Below are 19599 nucleotides of genomic sequence, written 5' to 3' on the forward strand. Positions count from 1 at the left end.
GTGTATAGCAGCGATACCCAATTCTGGTTCATCGAGAGAACTGAATTCACTGGGCAGCGAACTATTTTTCAAAGGGCCCCATCTAAGCATCCAGCTCTGGGGATAGGCAAGGCAGAAGCTGAGTGTTTTACACTCACCAGGGGGTTGTAAGCAGGCTTGGGGCAAGGAAGGCTGGGTTCCAGCCCTGGTTCTACCACTTCCGTGGGCCTTTGCTCTAGGCCTCTGCCTCCTGCCTGTACGGAGGAATGGGGACAAACCCCAGTGGTCTTTCTAGAACTTCTCTGCTGCCCTCTAGTGGACACGGGATGCTCACACCTTCTTGCGTGTAATTTCTGCTGTGTATGGAGCCCTTACCTGGTGCCACGCGCTGTGCTAAGTTCCTGTGATGACATCGATCCCTCCGGTGTGTACACTGGGGAGCACTTTCGCAAATGTCCCTCCTCCAGTGCTTACTTCAGCCCTGTCACGTGAGTTATTTTACCTTCATTTGGAGGCCCAGATGAGGAGGATGAGGCCAGGGAGGGATAGGACTGCCCCACAGTCACCCAGCAAGTCACGAGGACAGGAACTCAAGTCTCTGGGTGGCCTGGCTCTTTGGGACAGGGGTGGGGAGTGAGGAACAAAGCCGAGACAGAGCTGGGCAGTGAGAACCACCCCTCCCCCATCACTGTCATGGAGTCCTGGTTGCTGCCACCTCCAGCTTCCCCATGAAGGGACAGGGCTGTGGCTGTGAGTCTGAGGGAACTGGGCAGGGTCAGGCACTGGGGCGAGGCCCGCAGCTGGATACCTCCTCGTGAGGAGGCGAGGTCTCCCTGCCACCCTCTTCCACCATGAGCAGAGAAAGGCCCCAACCTTGACCACGTCCACCCAATGTCTTTGATGTCCCTGCTTGTCCAGCCGCTGGGTCCCAGTGCCCCGGCCCCTTCCTTCTTCCTGGCAAGCCTCCTAGAGAGTTGCTTTCCTGGGCCTCCCACTTGCACTGCCTCCTCACTCACCTCAGCCGATTTTAAAATCTGAAAGCACTTCTGAAAACTCTCTAGGGCTCCCCACATACTCCAGATAACAAGCAAGCCCCTTGCCCTGGCATCGGAGTCCTCCCTGCTGGACCTCAGCCACGTCCCCAGCCTGGCTCTCGCCACGTCCCTCTGTCTCCCAAGCTGCAGACCTATGGTTTTGCTTGTTTGCTTGTTTTTGCATTCCAAATACACTTCTCGCTCCATCTTCCTCCTCTAAGCCTTCGCAGTTGCTGTTCCCTCTGTCTGGAACACCCTCTCCTCCTCCCACCCCACCCTCGCCCCACGCATGCACTTTTGTCTGGCTAATTTCTACTACTCAGGTCAAAGTCTCTCCCCTGGCCTCTGCTGCTTCCCCCATCACTGCAGGGACCATCCTGTCTTATTACCTTCTTCTCACTCCCCTGCCCCCCATCCTGGGGGCGAGCACTGGGGAGTCTGTCATGCTTTCCGTCCTATCCCCAGCACCAAGCATGGAGTGCATGTTTGGTGAATGAACGAGTGGATGAATGAATAAACGATGGGGGAAAGCCTGGGCACTGGAGTCAGGCCTATTTGGCCCCCAACTCGGCCCCAAGCTGGGTGACCTTGAACAAGTCCCTTTCCTTCTCTGAGCCCCAGAGTGTTCATCTGAAACAGGCCTCTCTTCCTTCCTGCACTGGGCACCTCTGAGGCTCAGAGGCCTCTTGCACGGGCAGGACCTCGCCCTCCCCTTGAAATGGTTCTGGGACCTGGTCAATTCCAGTGGACACTTGGACCCCTGGGTCCCCTAGGAGGACAGGGGCCCCAGAGCCTCGATCCTTCCACCCCAATGGCCAGAAGGGGAAGAGGGGTCAGCACCCCGGGTCACTGCCAGCCTTCCATCCTGGGCCCGGGGTTAATTTTTAAAAAGCAGCTCAAAGTCCAGGTGGGCTTTGGCAGAGTTTGCTCTCTCTGTTTGCTCTGGTTAATAATCTCAGGAGAGCAAACATCGCTGGAGGCAGGAGAAGAGATCAACATCCTGGGCCCATCCTCCGGGCCTCTTCCCACCCACCCCACCCCACTGCATCCCCCCGCCCCCAGGAGAGGCTGTGTGGCTGGATGAGCAATCCTATCCAAAAGAGGCCGGGATTCTTCTACACCCCCGTGGGCCTCAGGCTTCCCCTGGGGCCAATGGGGTTGACAACCCTAATGATGTAGACCCTCTATGAAGATCGGTTGAGCCATCATGGTACACTGTAGGCAACCTTAGTAGGATGGCACTGTTCCTATTCATGATTCATTGTTATTTTTTCATTCTCACATCAGGTCTGGTCTCTCCAAAGACAGGCATCCTGAGACCATCACACAGGTGAGGCAGTGGACTGTTTACAGAGCGCTTTCACACACATTGCTCACTTGACCTCTTGGCAGACCCGTCAGGGATTGTTTTCTTCCATTTACAGGTGAGGAAAGTGGGCTGCAGAGAGGGAAGGCCATCCCCAAAGTCATGCAGAGCAAGTCAAGGCTTCTGGCTGCCAGCTGTCTGCACTCCTCTTAATTCAGACTGCCTTCTCACTACCACCACGAACCAAACCATAAAAGCCTGAGAAACTTTGTGAACAAGAGGGAAGATAAGTGTTTCAGAACTCTAAGCCAAGATGCTTGCTATGATTAAATTTGTCACATGGCTTTGAGCTTCCTGGCAGCCAAAGTGAAAAGGGAGTGTCATCAGTAGCCAAGCTGCCAGTGACAGAGCAGAGGAAACACATTCACTTATTATGACTAGAGACACACTTGTTCCTGATACTGGAAAGACGAATGTATTGACAACTCTTACAGAGGGACATGACACACCAGTTGTTGGGGCCACTCTGTGGGGGAACTGCCGGATCCTCACATGAGCAGGGCTCTTCCTTGTGGAACTGCCTGCCTGAAGGGGTCATTCCCAGCTGTAGCAAGGAGGCTACTGTGTGTGTGGAATATTCTGTGCCAAGGGCAGGGAGGAAATGAAGACAGAGATTCTGACCACTGGAGAAGGGCTCTTCCTAGAGAGGGCCTGCAGTATCACTGGCAAGAGTTTGATCTATGGAGACAAACAGACCTGGGTTTTTAAAAAATTCCCATTTAAATATTTTAATGCAATGGATACTGTCTAGTTTCCTAAGGCTGCCATTAATAAAGCACCACAAACTGGGTGGTGTAAAACAACAGAAATGTATTGTCTCACAGTTCTGGAGGTTACAAGTTCAATACCAAGTTGTCACGAGGGCCGCATTCTTCCTGGAGGTTCTAGGGGAAAATCCTTCCTGGCTTCTGCCGGCAGCCCTTGGCATTCCTTGGCTTACTGCTGCCTCATTCCAATCTCTGCCTCTGTCTTCACGTGGCCGTCTTCCTTGTGTGTCTGTGTGTCTCTGTATCAAAATCTCCCCCCCGCCCCAACCCTTTCTCTTATGAAGACATCAGTCCTTGGGTTTAGGTCCACCCTCCTCCAGTATGACCTCACCTGAACTAATTATGCAAATAAGGCCACAGTCTGAGGTCCCGGCTGCACGTGAATTTGGGGGAGACACCATCCAACCTGTTACACACACATTCCGCTCTTACCATTGCCAGCTACTGTCCTAGTGCTTTACAAGCGTAACTCCATCAATCCTCGTGACAATGTTCTGCACCAGGAACTACTATTATCCCCATTTGCAGATGAGGGCACGGAGGCACTGAGAGGTAAAGCCACTCACCCAAGGCCACACAGCCAGTGAGTGGCACAGAAAGCAGTCTGGCTCCCGAGTCCACGCTCTCAGCCACCACCAGATGCTGCCTCTCCCAGCAATGCTGCTTCCCAGCTGGGAGACCCTAGGCAAGTCACTTTACCTCTTGGAGACTCAAACGCCCTGCCTATAAAGGGGAAAAATAGCACCTACTTGATGGGGTTGTTGTGGGGATGATCAATTCCGTGGCCGGTGTAGAGTGCTGGTATACAGCTGGCACATAGCAGGTGCTCAGTGAATGGAAGCTGTGAGCATCATTATTTCTACTATTATTTGCTAGGGTTGTGGGAAGCCACGAGTCAGAGAAGGAACTCTGGGGACAGGGCACCTGAGCTCTCGTCTTGGCTCTGCCACAGACCTCCCTATAGTCTCTGCTAAGTCACTTCCTCTCCCCGGGCCCCAGTTTTCTCATGTGAGAAATGGGCCAATCAGGCTTGTCCTCCTGGCTCACAGGTGGAATGACCCAGCGGGAAGGGCCAGGGGCTGCCCGTCTCTTCTTCATCCCACCTGGGACAGGTGAGGAGTTTCTGGGGAAGCCTTTGTGGGGCCTGAACCTAGCGCCCGGCTGCACCAGGACCGGCTTGCATTTGGCCAGCAGCTCCTCTGAAGCAGCCACCCTGGCGCCCCGGGACCCTGACCCCGGCCTGGGCACTACGAGGGATCGATTGGCCCTGGCCTTGGGGCCCTGATTGGTCCCGGCTGAACAGAGCAAACAGCAAGGTCATCTACAGCCACAGGCCCGTTCCCCAGCCCCAGTCCGTAGCTGCCTCGTGCAGGGAGGTGGTGGCTCTTCTGTCCCCAGCCGGAGCCTGTGAGTGACACCCCAGGCGGAGGAGCCCGGAGCCATGCGGAGTCTTGGGGCCCTGCTCCTGCTGCTGACCGCCTGCCTGGCGGTGAGTGCCAGCCCTGTGACGACGTTGCCCGACGACATCCAAGTGCAGGAGAACTTCGACCTGTCTAGGGTAAGGCTGGCCTCTCTGGCAGCGATGGCAGGGTGTCCGAGCGGCTGGGCCTTGCTGGGGGGGAGGGGCAAGTCCTAGGCCCCGGGGTCTCAGTCTCCCCGTCTGGAACTCCACGGGTGGGTCCCTCAGGGCCCTTCCTGTTGCTCAGACTCTCAGGGATTTGTTGAAGCTACAATTCTGCATGCACCGTTCTGTGGGCCTCCAGGCTGACATTCTGAGTCAAAAGTCCTCACGTCTGAACCTGCCCTCTCGGGTTCCCAGGGGAACCCATGCTCTGATTAGAACCCACCCAGAAAAGGCTCTGTGCCGACTGCTGCCCTGCGGCCCCCAGCAGCACCGAGGGTTTTGTGACCCTCCACCCCGCAGCCCTTCATCCTTCAAGTCCTCACCTCCCTCGCAGCATCTGTTAGCCCGTCCTGGGTCCTCCACCCTACGTGTGGGGTTATGGGGAGACGAGAAGCACGACAGAGGTCAGGCTGGTGGGATTAAGAGGCCTGGGAAGGGCGCTGTGTAGAGGGAGTCTTCTCTCCAGCCCCAGTTCTGCCCAAAGTGCTGAGTGACCTTGAACGGGGCCCGCCCCTCCACCACCATCCTGGGTTCCGTCAGACCCTTGTAGCCGTGCTGGCCTGAGGACTTTGCTTATGTTCAGGGATGAGGAAGGGTTGTGGAGGAGAGGCGTGAGGAGAGGGCCTCTGGTGGTCAGGGATGGCGAAGGGTCTGCGGGGACCTGAGGGCTCTTTCAGGAGAAAAGAGGCGGCAGGCTTGCCCTGGGTCAGACGCAGCTTAGGGAAAGGAGATACTTCCTAACACGGAGGTATGGGCTGTGTGCAAGGTGGTGAGCACCCTGTCCCCGGAGGAGTAAGACAGGACCCTTGCTTTTGGGGAGCGGTGGTTGATGATGACCTCAGGGCTTGGAGATTTGGACCCCGTCCAGGTGAGCAGCCCAGATCCCGCATCTCAGCAGAGTCAGGCCCTCTGCCAGTGAGGTGGGGCCCACCTGCACTTCTCCTTCCTAAGCTGGCCGTGATGCCTGGAGTTCCTCCATGAGGGCTCCATCCTCCCTGGAAGCCTTGTAGCCGCCAATTACCTGTAAGACATGATCACTTGGGAGGAGAAGTCACTGAGAGGAGGGAGGGGGACAGATGTCCTCCAAATCTTCCTCGAGGTCCAGATCCTCAGAGCTTGTGGCTGCCTCCTAGATCTACGGGAAATGGTTCCACGTGGCCGTGGGTTCCACCTGCCCGTGGCTGAAGAGGTTCAAGGACAAGATGACCATGAGCTCGCTGGTGCTGGGAGAGGGAGCAACGGACAGGGAGATCAGCGTGACTAATACTCACTGGCGGTGAGTGGGGACCCACCCCCACCCCACCCCACCCCCTGCCCTGGCTTCAGTCACCACCCCATCCTAGAAAGTGACAGGTCTCCACTTCCAGCCAGGACTCGGCCCTGAGCTCCAGACCTCTCTGCTGCCCTCCACCAGGGCGTCCCTTTCTAGTTGTCCCACCTACACCTCAAGGGCAACGCCCCCAACACTGTGCCTGCTTTCCAACCTGCTCTTGCTCCTTGGGTGTCCCTTAGCTCAGTAAGGGCACTTCTCCCCCGCCCCCATCTTGGAAAGCTGGGTGGGAGGCGGCTGTCCTAGACTCCTCTTTCCACTGCCACGGCCATTCGATCCATCATCAAGCCCTGTCCCTGCTCTTCCTAAATCCCTCCAGTCTGTTCATTTGTCTCCCCTTCACCGCCACCACCCTGGACCAAGCAACCTCCCTTTCTTTCCTGGTTGTCTACAGTAGCCTCTCTACACTTCTCCCCACCTCTAATCGCCAACTTTCCATCCAATCTTTTCGTCACCCAGCAACCAGAAAGACCTTTCAAAAACTCAAATCTGCTTAAACCTTTCCAGAGCTCCCTATTGCCCCTAGGAATAAAATTCAACTCCTTCGACATGGCCTTCCAGCCCCCCCTGCCCCCGACCCCTAAGCACTCACTGTTCCCTGCCCCACTCTCTGCCATGTACTCTGTGACCCACCCAAGTGGACCTTCTTTCAGTTCCTGGAACCCTCCATCCTCTGGACCTTTGCATCGGATGTTTCTTCTACCCAGAAAACCTCTCCCCACCTCCTTCCACTAATTCTTATGGATCCTTCAGGACTCAGGTTCTTTGTCACTTCCTCCAGGAAGTCCTCCCTGACTCCCCCCAACCCAGGTTCAGGTTACATGCCTTCTTCTGTGTTCTCAGAGCACCTCAGGCTCCACCCCGCCCCTTGTGGCAATTCTCACACTGACTGCATCTGCCCCTGGCCTGCCCACCCACCCCACTCAATTATAAGCTCCATGAGGGGACAGGCTCTGTCCTGCCCTCCTCTGTATCCCCAGCATGTAGCACAGTGCCTGGCACATAGATGCTGCTCATTAAATATTAATAAGATAAATAATAATCATTGTAACAATAATACCTAATAAGTGCATAGTGTTTACTCTAAGCTTTTTGCATATAATATCTCAGTTGATCCTCACAACCACCATATGAGGTAGAAGCTATCATTATCCCCATTTCTCAGATGAGGAAAATGAGAGAGAAACAAGAGAGACACAAAGTAATACATGAATTAATGTGTTAATTCATCATTCTGACTTCACGGTGCCTAAGTATGATGTGCAGATTTGCTTAAGGAAGCTGATTTTTAGTGCTGGGTTTACCAAGAGGTTAGCATGGATTAGTTCCTTTTTTTCTCTGTCCCTCTGTTCCCTCATGTGAAATTTGTGTCTCCCAGGGCTGGTGTGAGAATTAGACCAGATATTTGGAAATGTTACTTTCCAAATTACAAAAAAAAAAAAAAAAAAAAAAGGCATTTAGAAGGACCCTGCAGGAGAGTGGGGTGTCAGGACCATGGTCTCTGCCAGAAGTTACCTTTCTTTTGGTTTGCTCATTTCCAGGAAAGGTGTCTGTGAGGCGATCTCTGGGGCTTATGAGAAAACAGGCACTGATGGAAAGTTCATCTATCACAAACCCAGTAAGTTGAGTCAAAGGAGACATCTACAGTTCCCTCCTTTGCTAAAAGATACCTGATGTCTTAAGCTCTCTTTCCTTCTCCCTCAGCCCTCTCTGCCCCTACAACTTTTCCTCCCATTTTTCTGCAGTCATCTAGCCTCCCTCCCAAATTTCCCCCTCCTTCTCCTTCTCTCTCTCCTTCTTTCTTTTTCTCTCTCTATCCCTCCCCCCGCCCCTGCCCTGCCATGCACGTGCTCATCCAGAATTTGAGTGATGGTGCTGAATGCTGAGGATAACATCAAGATTTCATCAGTCCTCATGTTAGGCATCTGCAGTCAGCTGATAAAAATTTGCTAAGCATCTACCATATACAGTGTGTATGGTGCCAAGTGATAGCGGGACTTGGACATGAATTTAATCATTAATCCAGCAGATGTTTACTGAATTTGCTCTATGCATCAAATGATCGCATCAGGGGTTGAATGTTTGGATAAATAAATGAGTGAGAGAATTAAAAAATGGTAAGTGAAAATAAGTATGATGGTAGATTAGTGGGGTAGTCAAACAATCATTTAATAGATAAATTGATGGATTAATGGATGGAGGAAAGAAGGAAGGAAAGAGGGAGGGAAGGGGGGAAGGAAAGAAGGAGAGAAGGTAAGAAAGAAAGAAAGAGAAAGAAAGAGAAAAAGAAGGAAAAAGAAAATGGATGAATTTATGGATTGACATATGATGAGGATGGATGGATGGAATGATGGTGGTTGAATTAATGACGAATATATGGAGGAGGTGGATGGATGGAGAGAGAGAGAGTGAAGATGGATAATAAATATATGGAAGGGATGGGCGAACAGAAGGATGGATGAATAGATGATGTGTGGGTGAATAGGTGAAGGATCTCAGGCTAGAAGCCTTCTGACCACTGATCTTTTTGTCTTCCTGCATCTTCCATGCAGAATGGAACATCACCATGGAGTCCTATGTGGTCCACACCAACTATGATGAGTATGCCATTTTTCTGACCAAGAAATTCAGCCGCCGCCATGGACCCACCATTACTGCCAAGCTCTATGGTAAAGGCCTGGAACATGATACACTTGTTGGAGCTGAGGGTGGGAGGAGACCCGGGATTTAGGGAAATGGAGTGGGGAAGAGCAGGGAGTTTTGCTTTTACCTTCTGACAAAACTCCAGTTAAGGGAAAGGTGAAAACATTTACTCTCCCTAGAGGAGGTAGAGCTCAGTCTTCCATTTGAGGTAGAATCCTCTTCTTTTGATCTTGAAAATTCCAGAGAATTCCAGGGCCTTCGGGTCCTTAAAAGAACCAGTGGAAGGAGAGCTGTGTGGGGGGTTGGGAGACCCGGATGGGGAGCCTGGGAGGGACACCTCCTCCCCTTCTGGAGCTGAGGTTTCCATAAGGGTATCGAAGAAATGGAATTGGGCCAATAGTTTTCAAACTTCCCCGAAATGAACCTCCCTGGGCAAAATAACCTCAGGCCCTGACGGCCCAGGTACCTGTGGTTCTAGGAGTCTCCCCTGCTTCCTACTTGCAGGGCGGGAGCCACAGCTTCGGGAAACCCTGCTGGAGCAGTTCAGGGAAGTTGCCCTGGGTGTGGGCATCCCTGAAGACGCCATCTTCACGATGCCCGAAAGAGGTAAGTGACACCTCCGCCCCACCTCCCATTTCTGTCCCCGTCTTATCCTTCACGACCCCCAGAGCACATCCTCCCAGTCCCTGGGTAAGCTGGGCTACGATTCCCCTCCCCTCTTTATAGAAAAGGCAGCTCGGGCCTCTGGATTTGCTCCGAGTCACACAGAGCGCACCTGGCGAAGCTGAGGCTGGACCCAATTCAGCGTCCCCTCTGCTGCCACCTGTCTAAGTTTGGTTATAGCCAGAATCCACGGCTACCTCTTGGGAGGCAATAGAGTGTTGGGGTTAAGGAGCCTGGGCTCTGGAGTTAGAGCACCAAGGTTCAGAGATTGAGCTGGGTGGCTTCTTTCCAGAGCCTCATTTCCTCATCTGTAAAATGGGGATAATAATGCCTCCTTTAGAAGTTGCTGTGAGGAGTCAATGAAATAAAGCCATTAAATACAGTGGCGCCGCACTTGGTGTCTAGTGAGTGCTCAATAGATATCAGCCGTGAAATGCTGGTTGGGGGTGGAGACGATGCAGGTTGTGACGGTGCTGCAGCCACCAGTCTGTCACTTTTCCAACAGATGACCTGCAGCAAGCCGTGGAGTGGGGGGGCAGCCATCCATGAAGTGGGCTAATGCACGAGACAGGTCCCAGCGCACGTCCCGCCTGACACGTAGCCGTTAGCTCTATGGAAGAAACAAAGCCTGTCTGGGTCTGGGATGTCTGCGTCTCATTCCCTCTCTCTCCTGTCCTCTGCCCTAGGTGAGTGTGTCCCTGGGGAGCAGGAGCCAGCACCCGCTCCACTCTCGGTGAGCACTTCTGCCCCCCACCCCATCCCCACCCTGCCCACTTAGGCCCTGCTGTGCTGGTGGACGGGGTTGTTGAGAGAAGGCAGCGATGGGCATGTTCTGCCATTGGGCTAATTGCTGCCCCATCTGGATGTAACTTTCCTCATCTGTGAAATGGGGTAATTATCTTTACCTTCCAGGTGCTAGAATCCAGTGACATGTTAGAAAAGGTCTTAGCATAGTGCCTAAAAGCAGTGACATACTCAATAATGAGATAGTGATACTCGATACGCAATAAATGAAAATAAAGTCAAGTGATCCCTAAAAAATGCAAATCCGAGAGCAAGCAGCTTCTCAAACCAATGACTCTCCTGTGCTGCCTTTTGATTCGCGGGGCTTCCTTCTTCTGTTTTATTTTCCTGCCTTTTGCCATATTAAGTCTTCATTCTTTCTTTCTCTGATTATTTGGAAATTATATATCCTAATTTAGTCTACTGCTGTGTGTGTATATATCTATATATGTGTATGTGTATATAAGTACATATACACGTAATATTTATTTTAGAAACATATTCTTGAAAATTTGAAAAAATACAAGAAAGCAAAAAAAAAAAGAAGACGATAATGTCCTTATTCCTACATAGAATTAACACTGGTAACATATTATTTGTTTGCTTACATATTTTTTAGAAAAAATTACCATTGTTATTATAAAACTAACATACGATCAATATAAAGAATCAGGGCTTCCCTGGTGGCGCAGTGGTTGAGAATCTGCCTGCCGATGCAGGGGACACGGGTTCGAGCCCTGGTCTGGGAAGATCCCACATGCTGCGGAGCAGCTGGGCCCGTGAGCCACAACTACTGAGCCTGCGCGTCTGGAGCCTGTGCTCCGCAACAAGAGAGGCCACGATAGTGAGAGGCCCGCGCACCGCGATGAAGAGTGGCCCCCGCTTGCCACAACTAGAGAAAGCCCTCGCACAGAAACGAAGACCCAACACAGCCATAAATAAATAAATAAATTAATTAATTAATTTAAAAATATATATATAAAAATCAAAACAGTGCAGTATAAATGTATAAAAAATGTTATAAAAAATTCCACCACCCAAAACCTACCAGCAGTCACATTACTCTGGTAATCTTGACCTGCATACACCTGGAGAGGGGCAGATAGAAGGAAGGTTGGATAGATAGAGGAACAGATTTAAATATGCTATTATTAAATGGAATTATATTACAGAAGCTATTTCTAAATTTTAAAAGGCATTCCTTGTAGTTTTACTCGAATTTAAAAAGGCCCTGGGGACTTCCCCGGTGGTCTAGTGGTTAGGACTCCACACTTCCACTGCAGGGGACCTGGGTTCGATCCCTGGTCAGGGAACTAAGATCCCGCAAACCGTGCGGAATGACAGGGGAAAAAAAAGCCCTGAAGTTTGAAGGTTTTAAAAAAACTTCAAATAAATATTTATTATCCACAAGAGATCTACTTCTTAAAGAATGCTCTAAATAAAGTCAAGGTTATGAACTAATATTTAAGAGGCTGGCATCGCTATGTATACTTTTAGAGAATATCTGTTGTCTGCAAGATTTGGGAGACAGACATCCTCACTCCCAAACTTGGTTCCATCTCCTCTTCCCTTTTGCTTTTACGTTGTCCAGAATGATACCATCCCCATTCTGCTCTGTCACCACGATTCCCAGACATCTAGTAATAGTTCTATATTTTCATGGAGTCTACATTCACCCTTAGTGAATATAACACAGCTTCTCCATTCCTGAGTTATTATTTCTATTAATCTCTTAGTGCCATTTTTTTACCAAGTGCTGTTTTCAAGGAAGGTTCATGGGTGCTTTAATCCCAGAATTCTTCCCTGTTTGAGAATGTCTGCCCATTTCCTTCATCCTTGAAGGATATTTCGCTTGCGTGTCAAATTCTTAGGTCATGTTTTCTTTCCCTCAGAAGAAGCTTTGTGTGCATTGCTCCATTGTTCCTCCACACTGATGATCGTGGCAGGGAAGCCTGAGGCCAGCCTGATATTTCTTCTCCTTGGAAGCAATTTGTTTCTTCTGCCCAGATGCCTGGACAGACTTTCTCCTTGATAAGAAGTCAGCATCTTAACAAGGACATGTCTTGGGGTTGAGAGTCTATATCAAAATTTCCTGGAACACACCGTGCTCTTTCCATCCACGGGTGACATTTCTACTGTATTTCAGGAAACTCTCTTTCATGACACGGAATTCATCTTCTATTCGCTTTGTTGAGTTTTGCCATCTCGCGAACACTTGTTCCCTCATCCTGGAGCATCTTTATCCTCCATCATGTACTAGCTTTTCTCCAGTTGCTTTTATTTGCATCCACTGGGATTGTCTCTTCTATGACAACCCTTCTATTTAGCAGCATCTATTCTTTCTGCTCCTCACGATTCCTAAGTTATTCACGAGCTCTGAACTGATGTTGTTTTGCTTCTCAATTTGTTTATTTAGGCCTGGGTTCTCTCTTCGTCTTATTCTGTCAGCGTTTACCATTTCATCTTTGACTCTTGTCTTAATACGTGCGTGTTCTTATTATGTAATTCCGTAACATGAGGCCAAAGAGGGATTTCCCTTCTGCTTCTTGAGTTATGTTTTCTTCTAGGTTGGGTTCCCTACATCTACATGGAAGGAAGAGACAAAGGGAAGATTGGGCAGAGGAAGGAGGAGAGCTGCAGGGCAGTCACAACAATGCCTCAACCAACCCTATAGGGAGCTCTGGAACCAGGACAACCCTTGGGAATTGTCCCACGATGGGGCCAAGGGACGGAGCCTTAATACCCTATGTTGATCAGTCTGGGAAGGGAGCATGATCTTGAATGAGAGGGCTCCCTTAGCTGAGGTAGTCTCCAACAGGGGCTGACAGTGGGTAGCTGGGAATATAAATCCATTGCTGATGGGAGGACTTGGCAGTTCATGACCATGTCCACCACTGGACTCTTGGGCGCTTTCTCTAGTTCAGGCTCCTTATTCATTCATTTCTGAAGTGGGTCTGGATAGTTTCTGTATCACTTCTTTTTATCTGACTCCTGCTTAGCCCGTTTTAGCTAGGCTTTCCGTTTATTCTGATATGGTGGCGTGGAGGTTTCATTTATTCCTTGGCTCTCTTCCTGCAAATATGAGCTTAGTCCGCTCCCACCCAAATTTAGAGTTAGGTCTGGGTATTTTGTGTTCCATCCACTTTTCTGAAGTCCAGAGTTGGCTGGAATACACTCGCTTTGCATTCTCTTTGGAAGGACTGATAAATATCTTATGGGGATTCATTCCACCTAGTTGGGGCTGGCAGCAAGGTACGTCTGCCCCCCAGTGACACCCCCTGGAGCATTAGATTGTGTAGCCCCAGAACCTTCACTTAGAAAGAGTCAGGCTCTAGTTTATTTTCCTCTTTTTTTCCCCAGAAGTCATTTTCACTACTCCTCTATCAGAAGAGGAAAAAGATAGGGTTCCCTTCAATTTTCTTCTCTCAGGATTTGGGAGTATTAGGGAGAGTTATCAGAAATTTGATGACTTGCCAGGACTGGGAGTTGGAGGGCAGGTCAGGAGCTGAACCTTGCTGACCTTCCTGTTCAGCTCCAGATTATTGGATCGAGAGCTTTAGTTTTTCCTTTAAATTGTGCCCCTTTCCTCATTTCAGTGGTGTTGATCAATACTTGGGGGCTGGGATTTCTGAATTCATTTTTTGCTGATGGCTCGGTATTGGAGAGGGTAATTTTGAGGGAAATTTCAATCTGCCATCTTAATCCAGATCTCAGCTGAATCTGTGCTTCTTCATGCATGTCAAGAATGAAACAATAACTGATGACTTCCCTTGCAAAAGAGAGAAACGCAGCTTACTTTTTATTTCTTCCTTCCAGGCTTCCCACATCCTCATTTTTGTGGATATAATCTGAGATGGATGTTTATATTTTCCACCTTTTGTTTGGAGAATTACTTTTAACATTTACATTAAGTTGAATGACCATTTTAACAACAATTTAACCTCAACTCTCTGTTTTACTGGCTTTCTAGTTTACCATCATTTCTTTTCTACCACATCATCCATTTTCTTGTATTTAGATTCCCTTCTCAAGTGGTGGGAATATTTCTGTAAGTAATTTTTTTCTGGAAAGGTACGTGGTGGAAAACTACAGGATCTTTGCATGTCTGAGAATATCTTTCTGTGTTTATATCACATGATCAACAGCCTGGTTGAGTGGAGAATCCCTGGGTTACAACCTTTACCCTCTTACAACCTTTAGATATTGCTCTGCCGCTTCTGTCATTAAAATGCTCTCGTTTACCCTGGGGGCCACTACTAGGCTCTTTATCCTTTGTCTCCAGGAAATGTCGAGACAGGACTCTTCATTAATTTTCTCTCATTCCCTTTGAGCCCTTATAATTGAACAACTCAAGTCTCTCTTCAACTTGGAAAACTTTTCTTCTATTATTTCTATATTGTTTGCCTCTCCTTCTAGAATTCCTATTCTGTGAGTTTATTTCTCATAATCTTTAAACTGCAGTTTATTATCCCTACTGTGTGGTTAAATTCAACAAAATCCTTTTCATCTCCAGTAACTTTCTACTTCTCCCATATTATTCATCTACATAACTGTGGGCTCCTGTTAATGTTGATGCAATGCCATCTTGAATTTCATTGATGGTTGAAGTTTTCTCCTGTTTCTTACCTACACCCTGTGTTTAGTGGAGATATGTCTCCAGCTCAGTGTGATTCTTCTGAGTAGTTGCATTATTTAATTCGTTCCATGATTTTTCTCTTTTCCTTCATCCTCACCAAGGAAGACCTATGTGCAACCAGCTTGAGATGGGTTCTGGTAGACAGTGGGAGTCCCTGATCACAGCTTCAGTTGCACCTTAAAAGGAGAAGGGAAAAGTTGAAGGTTACTACAGTTTTACCTTTTCAGATTCCAGGTCTCACCTGTGGGCAGGAAGACTGCCTGATGGCCGGCAGTGTCCCTGCTCATCCTTCTGTAATTTTCCCGGGACTGTGCCTCAGTGGACTCTACTCCCAGAGATCCTTTTGACAGCTTTGACAGCCTGCCCTGCTCTGCAGCCCCCACCCCCACCCCCATATCTAGGAGTATTAGGGTCAATCTCTGGGTCCCTTCTTACTCTCCACATGACTTTTCCGTTGTAAGCAGCTAACGATGGTCTGGTCAGCCCTTCCTGCAAATCAGTCCCACTCACACTCGCTTGTGTAGAAATGCCTTTTAGTTTCTAGTATGGGAATGCTGCTCTTCCCTGGTTCCCAACTCTGGGTTAGGTTTCTTTTCCATTATTATATTCCTCTGGGCATTTCAACTGGAAGCTGGATATGTAGGTATTGTTCTGATTTTTCATTTCAGACCAGAAATCTATCTTGTGATGCCTGTTCTGGAATTCAGGTTGAAGCTTTTGGGAAAACAGGCCATTAACCAATCTAGTAGCTGTGTTTCTGTCTACACCCTGATCCCCAAAGCAAATGGTTTGTTTATATGTTCCAGGGGTATAGGGGAGCAGCAGTGGCTAGGTCCCTGCAACAGCTTCTTCTCTTTCTTCCCCCAGAGAGCCCAGCGGTCTGTTCTGCCCCAGGAAGAGGAAGGATCAGGGGCTGGACAACTAGTAACTGATTTCGGCAAGAAAGAAGGTAATGATCACCCCCTTTTTTTTTAATCCCCTTCTGCCACACTCCAGAGAGGAAGGGTCCACAGTTGGCTCACCCCAGCTGCCCTCATCACCGTGAAGTCTTTCTTATTTTTCTGCTAGAATCAAGGACTGAGCCTAGAAAAGGCAAATCCAGTACTCTGCCCTGTGCCAGGGGTTATGGGGGGAGAGAGAGGAGTGTAAGGCATGGTCCCTGAGCTTAGGAAGTCTCAGCTCCACGATGAGAAGCGAGTTCTTGGCCTGTCTGTATCACTATGTGGCCTCCTAGCCTTGGCTTTCTCATCTGTACAATGGGATAACAGCCTACTGAGCTGACCTTAAGGGCTCTTGTGGGAGCACATGGGCAAGAACGTGAGAATGCTTTTTGTGATTGATAAAATGATCACTCTCCAAATCTCTCAGCAAACACTGAACCCTGACCCTGCTCCACCCCAGACTCTGTGCTGGGCATTGGGGTCATGGAGACAAACCACCCACATCTTTTTGGACCTTCTGGTCTAGTAGAGGAGGCAGTCAAGGAAGAAAGTGAGGGATCCAAAAGGGAGGGTCAGCTAAAAGGCTGGGGGAGCTCAGAAAATGGAGGACGAGGTGATCAAGGAGGACTTCCTGGATGAAGGGGAATTCATGCTGTGTCCAGATATGGTTTTAGGAAGGAAGGCATTCTAGCATTCTAGGGGCAGGAATGACGAGAGCAAAGGCACGGGGGTGGGACCTAAGGCAGAGGTCAGGCTGGCTGGCATGGGTGCTGGTGAATGTATCAACAACTACTATCCTTACAGAGTCTTTGGGCAGACAAGGCCAACGCAGGGGATGCTGGGTCTCTGGGTCACTGGTAACTCCCCACGTTATGGAATGGAATGAGCATGGGTTTTTGGAGTCCAACAAATATGGCTTTGAATTTCAGCTCTGTGTAACTCTGGGCAAGTCACTTTACCTCTCAGGGAGTCAATTTCCTTACCTTTAAAATGAATTGAGAATTGTTCCTCTTAATGCAGAGGCGAAAACTAAATGAGATGATACCTGTTAAAGTATCCAGCCCGGTGACAGGTACACAGTCAGCATTCAGTGAGCACTGCTGTTCCGCCCCTCCCCAGATTCCTGCCAGCTGGGCTACTCACAGGGTCCTTGCCTGGGGATGATTCAGAGGTATTTCTATAATGGCTCATCCATGGCCTGCGAGACCTTCCACTATGGTGGCTGCATGGGGAACGGCAACAACTTTGTCTCGGAGAAGGAGTGTCTGCAGACCTGCCGGACCGTGGGTGAGTACGGCCCCACCTCTCCACCTCCCCCTGCGCCCCCCAACCCTGTCCTCCAGACAGACCACCTGCCCATTGAACAGGCAGCTAAGAAAGGATGCCCCAGTGGTGGAATTCCAGGGCAAGTTGCCTGAAGTCACAGGAACTGCACACTTGGGTATGGGTGACCCTCGGCACCTATGTCTTCTTGTGGTCCCATTTCTCAATCTATAAAAAGGGGTCTAGGTGTTCTGGATGAGCAGGGTCCCTGGCTCCAGGCCCTTTGCTGGGTGTCTCAGGTCAGCGATCATAAGGATTTCCAATGCTCTGCACCTCCCTCCCACTCCGCAGAGGCCTGCAATCTCCCCATAGTCCCGGGCCCCTGCCGAGGCTCCACCCAGCTCTGGGCATTTGATGCTGTCAAGGGGAAGTGCGTCCTCTTCATCTACGGGGGCTGCAAGGGCAACAGCAACCAGTTCTACTCAGAGAAGGAGTGCAAGGAGTACTGTGGCATCCCTGGTGAAGGTAGGAGGCCCGACAATGCCAGGCTGGGCCTGGGGGATATTGGGGTCCAGGTGGGGGAGCCCTGGTAGGAGGTGAGGGTCTGGAAAGCTGAGTTCTGGACTCTGTACCAGGTGACCAGCTCATCCACTCTCTGGGCCTTACAGTTTCCCACCTGTAAAATGGGGCCAAGCCTGAGGCCTTACCCCAGCTGGGATGGGGCACCTGGACCCAGGCAGAGGGAAGGCAGGACAGGCTGAGTGGGGGCAGAACTGGGCTCCAATCACGGCATTGCCACATTTGGGCTGGCCACACTGAGTGCCAATTTGAGCCTCAGTTTTCTCTTCTGTAAAATGGGACAAAGTACCTACTTCACAGAGCCTCGCACGGTCCATATCCATCTAGCAGCAGCCGTTACTAATAATGGTGGTGACGCTATAATGATAACAGGAATAGCATTCCAGGGAACAGCAGCCATTAAAGATTTCTGTGCCTTATCTCCCCACTGGGAAAATGGTACCTAAAGTAAATCAGGAGGCAAAAAATCAGATCATTCTGTGGAACGCACTCTGGAGATAATCCAGTCACTCCGCAAGCAGAAGTTTCTGGCCTCAGGCTCAGGCTTAAGCTCAGCCCAAGCTGCCGTCCCTCCTCTATAAGGCATCCCCATCCCCTGACCGTCCCCACCCACAGACCCTTGGACGACCCCGCACCTACTCCCCGAGCCTCTCTGTGTCCACAGGGGATGAGGAGTTGCTGCGCTTCTCCAACTGACCGGCCCACAGGCCAGAGGTCCACAGGCCACAGGGAGCACGAGGGCCAGTGTCTGCCCCAGGGTCCCAGGGCAGGTTCCAATAAAAACCGAATTGTAGACTCCTGAAATTCCATATCCTGACGATTCATCATGAAGTATAATGAGATGGGGGGAGGGGAGGGGGAGACAAGCTGGGGAGCGGGCATGAGTAACCCCAGCTTTCCTCACATGTGAAAAATGTATGTGTTGGAAATGTAATAGAGCCATCTTCAGGACATGAAATTGGCTACGCAAATTATGAAACATAAATCACAGTTCTGTATAAAATGGGATTGTTTTGTCTTAATAAAGCTAGAAGAGTAAAGAGGGAAAAACTCTGGGTACTTGTTTCTGGGAGAGGTTTGACAGGGCTCATCAGAGACCCAGGGTCAGAAGAAATCACCGTGCCCTAGTGTGTGCCCAGCTGGGTCTGGGTAAATGCCCCACAAGCACCTGAAAGAATTCCCCTGTCCTTGGCTGCACAGAACCGCCCCCCAGCGTTTACTTTGCTCACAGCTGCATCCCCAGCAGTAGCTGCCAGGGGCTGGAAGGCCTCGGGCTGTTTCTCCACAAGGGTCCTGGAGATCCCATCTCCTGGGATCCTCGCTCTGGCCCTTTGCCCCGGAAGGAGAATGGTCACTGCCCTTTGCGCTGTGCCCAGAACAACCAGCTGGCCCTGGACCGGAGCTGGAAGCCCTGGGTCTGGCCCGGCGTCTGCTCCCTGGAGGAAGAGAGCAGGTAGGCTGTCCAGGGTGGCTCAGGCCAAGCACACAACCAGCTCACACACACCGGATTTACAAACATCGGACTTATAAACACCTCTTTCGGGCTCCATCCACCCAGAGCCCTGACAGCTGCCACTGCAAGAGTCAAAACCCCAGCTTCCTGGGTTCTGAGGTGGAATGCTGTGTTGAGGGGACGAACCCAGAGGCAAGGATTTGGGTGGAGAGAGCTTTGCAGCCCCCTTGGTCAGACCACATAGAGACTCCCCGCCTTATGCACCCTGGAAGTCCCAACCTTGGGGCTTCCAGGTTCCAATAGAGAGGACAGTCCTGAGGGACAGCGTTTGTGGGCCTGGCTGGGAGTCACTGGGCAGAAGTGGGCGGGGGTCAGGGGCGGGGACACAGGGAGAAGTGACAGGCTCTCCAGCCTGGAACTAACAAACGTCATCACGTCCTGCGTCCATGCCTTGCCCCCTCCATGCATGATTCGCACACTGGGGCTGCCACCTATGGCAGGTGGAAGGTGCCACTCTGAAGAAAGATATTTTGAGGCG

General features: G+C 50.4%; 1 protein-coding gene across 1 annotated transcript; it reads left to right on the forward strand.

Annotated features, from left to right (window-relative positions):
* The first annotated feature begins 4493 nt into the window (after window positions 1-4493).
* AMBP (alpha-1-microglobulin/bikunin precursor) lies at window positions 4494-18649 on the forward strand. Its single transcript, XM_068552288.1, has 10 exons — window positions 4494-4704; window positions 5904-6046; window positions 7642-7718; window positions 8653-8769; window positions 9248-9349; window positions 10093-10139; window positions 15693-15774; window positions 16886-17053; window positions 17381-17554; window positions 18273-18649. The coding sequence occupies exons 1-10, from the start codon at window positions 4588-4590 to the stop codon at window positions 18302-18304; spliced, it is 1059 nt and encodes a 352-aa protein (XP_068408389.1). The 5' UTR covers window positions 4494-4587; the 3' UTR covers window positions 18305-18649.
* Window positions 18650-19599: the final 950 nt, after the last annotated feature.

Source organism: Eschrichtius robustus, chromosome 10 (genome assembly GCF_028021215.1).
Source record: "Eschrichtius robustus isolate mEscRob2 chromosome 10, mEscRob2.pri, whole genome shotgun sequence".
NCBI lineage: Eukaryota > Metazoa > Chordata > Mammalia > Artiodactyla > Eschrichtiidae > Eschrichtius > Eschrichtius robustus.